At 47.9% G+C, this 6,338-nt stretch overlaps 1 protein-coding gene across 2 annotated transcripts in view; it reads left to right on the forward strand.

Annotated features, from left to right (window-relative positions):
* Positions 1–5,047, forward strand: part of GLOD5 (glyoxalase domain containing 5) — a 14,079-nt gene extending 9,032 nt beyond the window's left edge. For both annotated transcript variants that reach the window (XM_017523873.2, XM_017523874.2), the window contains 2 exons: positions 1,383–1,538; positions 4,709–5,047. In XM_017523873.2, coding sequence (XP_017379362.1) covers positions 1,383–1,538; positions 4,709–4,834 — 282 coding nt within the window. In that variant the 3' untranslated portion in view covers positions 4,835–5,047. The remainder of the gene's footprint in view (positions 1–1,382; positions 1,539–4,708) is intronic.
* Positions 5,048–6,338: the final 1,291 nt, after the last annotated feature.

A 6,338-nucleotide genomic window follows, 5' to 3' on the forward strand; every position in this document is an offset into this window, starting at 1 on the left:
TGGCTTACACCTGTAATCCCAGCACTTTGGGTAGCTGAGGCGGGCAGATCACCAGATCACCTGAGGTCAAGAGTTCAAGACCAGCCTGGCCAACATGGCAAAACCCCATCTCTACTAAAGACATAAAAATTAGCTGGGCATGGTGGCATGCGCCTGTAGTACCAGCTACTCTGGAGGCTGAGGCATGAGAATCGCCTGAACCTGGGAGGCGGAAGTTGCAGTGAGCTGAAATTGCACCACTGCACTCCAGCCTGGGCAACAGAGGCAAGACTCTGTCTAAAAGAAAAGAAAGAGGGAACAGGCACGGTGGCTTATGCCTGTAATCCCAACACTTTGGGAGGCTGAGGTGGGTGGATCACCAGAGATCGGGAGTTCGAGACCAGCCTGACCAACATGGAGAAAGAAGAAAGAAAAGGAAAGGAAGAGAAGAAAAGAGAAAGAGGAAAGGGAGAAAAGTGAAGGGTTAGGGACTTTGTTTGGAGGCACATAGGAGAAAGCTCAACTAACTGTGGGTTAAACAAAACAGAGTTTTCTTTTCCTCTCATTGAACAACCAGTCCAGAGGTAGTTAGTCTGGTCACGGGCAGTGGTTGGGAAGAAAGAGGAAGTGAATGGGCAAAATGGACCAGTGCAGTGGGCAGGGAGGTTCCCGGAAGCCCCACCCATACCTCTGCCCTCATCTCATTGCCCAGTCCAGCTAACGTGGCCTCTGGAGGTTCTGGGAAACGTAGGGTTTTTGTTTTGTTTTGTTTGAGACGGAGTTTCATTCTTGTTGCATAGGCCGGAGTGTAATGGTGCTATCTCAGCTCACCGCAACCTCCACCTCCCTAGTTCAAGCGATTCTCCTGCCTAGCCTCCCGAGTAGCTGGGATTACAGGCATGTGCCACCACGCCTGGCTAATTTTGTGTTGTTAGCAGAGACAGTGTTTCTCCATGTTGGTCAGACTGATCTCGAACTCCTGACCTCAGGTGATCTGCCCGCCTTGGCCTCCCAAAGTGCTGGGATTACAGGCGTGAGCCACTGCGCCCAGCCGAAATGTAGGTTTTTAAAGTTGGGCATGCAGTCGACTCCACTGAAATTTCTATTGTGTTTATAAGAAATAAAGGGGAAATGTATACTGGGTAGGCAAATTGCTATCTTTGCCTTTGTTGGTAAAAACAATATTTGGAGATATGAAAATAATTTCAAAGAGAAATAAACTCATACACTTGCCTCTAGGGAATGAGACTTGGGTGGGGCAAAGGGCTGTTGTGTAGTAGCTCCATTCTAGTTTTTTTTTTTTTTTTTTTAAACCTTGTTGGGATAGGTGGAAAGGCTTCGTCTCACACTCATCTTGGAGGTTTAATTCCATGCTGTTTTCTCCACCCCTCCCCGCCAAGTAGGAAGACCGGAAAGCACTGTGTTTTGGAGACCAGAAATTTAACCTCCACGAGGTGGGAAAGGAATTTGAACCCAAAGCTGCTCACCCAGTTCCTGGCTCCCTGGACATATGTCTGATCACAGAGGTGCCTGTGGATGAAATGATCCAGCACCTCAAGGTGAGTGGGACTTCCCTTCATTTTGCAAAAGCTGCTGCAAACACAGTGAAAACAGAAGCATGACCCAGAGAGGTAACAGGTTTCACCACATGCAGATAAATGCCTGCACACAGTTATGTACTATTTTGACTGACATGATTTTTCATGTACATAATTGTATTTGAAAAGAAAACTATGCATTCCCCTTGTTTTTTTAAAAAAAGAAAAAAAACTACACTTAAATACCTTTTTTTTTTTTTTGAGATGGGGTCTTGCTCTGTTGCCCAGGCTGGAGTGCAATGCAGCAATCTCGGCTCACTGCAACCTCCACCTCTTGGGTTCAAGCGATTCTCCTGCCTCAGCCTCCCAAGTAGCTGAGACTACAGACGTGCACCACCACGCCTGGCTAATTTTTGTAGTTTTAGTAGAGTCGGAGTTTCGCCATGTTGGCCAAGCTGGCCTCAAACTCCTAACCTCAAGTGATCTGCCTGCCTTGGCCTCCCAAAGTGCTGGCATTACAGGCATGAGCCACTGTGCCCAGCCCTAAATACATTTATATAAAAAGCAAATGTTCATCCAAGTACATGAAAAACTCATTATATCTTGGCATAAAGGAAAAGTGACTGTAAAATCCAGCAGCTATAAAACCATAACAATGTCATTAGATTCTAGCCACTTCCGTTCCCTGTACTCCCTGACCCTGACATTACAAAGGGAGATATGGCAGGTGGTTAAAAAGATACTAAGGACTTGTTAGCATCCACTTTCTTTGTATAATCAGAAGGATTGAGAGAAGATTGAAGAGGGAATAATTTCTGATTTGCTGATATTGAATCCAGTGTCTCTGTAATACTTAAAATGATGTCATCTAGAAGGGACATTGGCTGGGCATGGTGGCTCATGCCTGTAATTCTAGCACTTTGGGAGGGTGAGGTGGGAAGATCATTTGGGCCAGGAGTTCCAGACCAGCCTGGGTAACATAGTGAGACCCCCCATCTCTACAAAAAATAAAAAATTAGCCAGGCGTGGTAGTGCATGCCTGTAATCCTAGCTACTCAAGAGGGCGAAGTGGGAGGATCACTTGAGCCCAGGAGGTTGAGGCTGCAGTGAGCTATGATCATGCCACTGCACTCCAGCCTGGGTGATACAGCAAGGCCCTGTCTCTAAAAGTTAAAATAAGGCCAGGTGTGTGGTGGGTCACGCCTGTAATCCCAGTGCTTTAGGGGGCCAAGGAGGGAGGATCACTTGAACACAGAAATTTGAGACCGGCCTGGGTAACATGGCGAGACCCTGTGTCTACATAAAATACAAAAAAATTAGCTGGGAGTGGCAGTGTGTGCCTGTAGGCTCAGCTACTTGGGAGGCTAAGAGGTGGGAGGATTGCTCGAGCCCAGGAGGTTGAGGATTTAGTGAACTGTGGTCGTGCCACTGCATTCCAGTCTGGGTGACGGAGTAATACTCTATCTCTACAATAAATAAATAAATAAATAAGAGGGGCATTAGTTTCCCTTTTGCAGAACACGAATCAAGGTCTTGTATATATTCTGTGCAAATAACCTAGACTCCTTCTTTGGGAAGTCTCAGTGAAAAAGACTGGCTTAGAAGTAAAATGGGTGAAGCATAGGGGTTAAGAGTTATGGTCTTTGACCTAGACTGCCTGGGTTCGATTTCTAGTTCTGCCACTTACTAGATAATACTAGGTACTATTATCCTTCCCATTTTACAAATGAGGAGGCCGAGGTACAAGGTATTTAGGTACTATGCCCAAGGCCATCTAGCTAAGTGTCTGGAACAGGGTGAGGGAGGGAAGGATGGTAGGAGATTGAGGTCAGAAAGATACAGGGGCGGGGCCAGGGCGCAGTGGCTCACGCCTGTAATCTCAGCACTTTGGGAGGCCGAGGCAGGTAGATCACCCGAGGTCAGGAGTTTGAGACCAGCCTGGCCAACATGGTGAAACCCTGTCTCTACTAAAAATAAAAAAATCACCTGGGCATGGTGGTGTGTACCTGTAATCCCAGCTACTTGGGAGGCTGAGGCAGGAGAATCACCTGAACCCGGGAAGCAGAGGTTGCAGTGACTTGAGATCGCGCCACTGCACTCCAGCCTGGTGACAGAGCGAGACTCCGTCTCAAAAAAATAAAAATAAAATAGGCTGGGCGTGGTGACTCACACCCATAATCCCAGCACTTTGGGAGGCCGAGGCAGGTGGATCACCTGAGGTCAGGAGTTCAAGACCAGCCTAGCCAACATGGTGAAACCTTGTCTCTACTAAAAATACAAAAAAATTAGACAGGCGTGGTGGCACATGCCTGTAATCCCAGCTACTCAAGAGCCCGAGGCAGGAGAATCACTTGAACCTGGGAGGCCAAGTTTGCAGTGAGCTGAGATTGCACCACTGCACTCCAGCCTGGGTGACAGAGTGAGACTCAGTCTCAAAAATAAACAAATAAATAAAAAGAAAGAAAGATACGGGGTGTACCAGGGTCTTCTAGGTCACTATAAGGAATTAAATTTTACAGGCCAGGCTCAGTGGCTCACACCTGTAATTCCAGCCCTTTGGGAGGCCGAGGTGGGCGGATCACTTGAGGTCAAGAGTTCAAGACCAGCCTGGGCAGCATAGCAAGACCTCGTCTCTACAAAAAATGCAAAAAATATCTGAGCAGCCGGGCGCGGTGGCTCACGCCTGTAATCCCAGCACTCTGGGAGACCGAGGCGGGTGGATCACGAGGTCAAGTGATCGAGACCATCCTGGTCAACATGGTGAAACCCCATCTCTATTAAAACTACAAAAAATTAGCTGGGCATGGTGGCGCATGCCTGTAATCCCAGCTACTCGGGAGGCTGAGGTAGGAGAATTGCTAGAACCCAGGAGGCGGAGGTTGCGGTGAGCCGAGATCGCGCCATTGCACTCCAGCCTGGGTAACAAGAGCGAAACTCCGTCTCAAAAAAAAAAAAAAAATATCTGGGCATGGTGGCATGTGCCTGTAATCCCAAGCTACTCAGGAGGCTGAGGTGGGAGAATTGCTTGAGCCCGGGAGGCGGCAGAGATTGCAGTGAGCTGAGGTCTCACCACTGCACTCCAGCCTACGTGACAGAGTGAGACTCTGTCTCAAAAAAAAAAAAATGGAATTAAATTTTGGTGTCATACACAGATTTTGATGAATGACTTTTGTCTTTTCTTTCCACCTCAGACTTGTGGTGTCCCTATTGAGGAGGGGCCAGTTCCCAGAACAGGGGCAAAAGGGCCTATTATGTCCATCTACTTCCGAGACCCTGACAGAAATCTGATTGAGGTGTCCAACTACATCTCCTCGTGATGGAAGCTCGACCTCCTCCATTTTGTCCCCCTCGATATCACCTTCTCCTTTCCTTCCTGCAAACCCCCACCCAGACCCAGAGGCCTCTGAGGACTGAGGACTTAGGCACTTCACACATCCTGATGACGGGGGACCCAAGATAGGTTTGAGACCAGACCTCCATGTCTGTATGTCATCCAAGCTGGCCTAATAAATGCATAACCTCTCAATGAATACAGGGTCTTTGCTATTGTATCAGCGCCACGCATGGGTGTGAGATCCCTGAGCTGTTGGGTCGGAGGTCTATGACCAGAGTATGACAACTCCGAGCGCCAGATCTAGGGGTCGTCCCCTTGGGATTCAAGACCCCTGACAGATTTCTCCTTGTCAGTGACGCCATCATCTTCGTCCTTTCCTAACTCACCTCACTCTTCCAGCTTCCGCCTGCTGCTTCCTCCATTCCTGGGCCTCAGAAACTCCCAGGATCTCTCATTCCCATCAGACCTTCCAGGATCAGCCCCAAACGATACTACCACTTCCCAGAGAGCCTTCTCTAGTCTCACTCCCGGGATATTTAGCACTTTCTACCTTTGGATCTAGTAGGCCAAAGAGTTCGAGACCAGCCTGGGCAACATAGTGAGACACCCCCTTTTCCACACAAAATAAATAAATACATAAATTAGCCAAATCATCTCAATTGAGGCATAACTCATGGCAGAGTAGGCAGGACAAGGTCAAATTTCCTCTCTTTCTGTTCCCCTCCACCATTCAGTCAACTAAAATACGAATGTTGAGTACCTACTGTGTGCCAGGCCCTGTTCCAAGCACTGGAGAGACATCATTGAACAAAAGAGATAAGCATATCTCTGTTTGTGGAGTTGCCATTCTAGTGGGGCAGATAGAAAATGAATAAAATTAAGTAGGTAAAATATTAAGTATGTTACAGGCTGATAAATGCTATGGAGAAAAAGAAAACACAGAAAAGAGGGAATGCAGATAAAAATATTTGGGGCAGCCTGGACGCAGTGGCTCATGCCTGTAATCCCAGCACCTTAGGAGGCCAAGGCAGGCAGATCACTGAAGTTAGGAGTTTGAGACCAGCCTGGCCAACATGACAAAACCCCGTCTCTGCTAAAAATACAAAAATTAGCCAGGTATGGTGGCACATGCCTGCAGTCCCAGCTACTTGAGAGGCTGAGGCACCAGAATTGCTTGAATCCAGGAGGCGGAGGTTGCAGTGAGCTGATATCACGCCACGGCACTCCTGTCTGGGTGACAGAGCGAGACTGTATTTTTTTTTTTTTTTTTTGAGATCAGTTGGCTGTAGCTTGGGGCCAGTGGCATGCTCTCAGCTCACTGCAACCTCTGCCTCCCAGGTTCAAGCGGTTCTCCTGCCTCAGCCTCCCAAATAGCTGGAATTACAGGTGCGTGCCACCACACCCGGCTACAGTTTGTATTTTTAGTAGAGACAGGGTTTCACCATATTAGCCAGGATGATCCCTATCTCCTGACCTTGTGATCCACC

This window comes from Cebus imitator, unplaced genomic scaffold (genome assembly GCF_001604975.1).
Source record: "Cebus imitator isolate Cc_AM_T3 unplaced genomic scaffold, Cebus_imitator-1.0 Scaffold30, whole genome shotgun sequence".
In the NCBI taxonomy this organism is placed as follows: Eukaryota; Metazoa; Chordata; class Mammalia; order Primates; family Cebidae; genus Cebus; species Cebus imitator.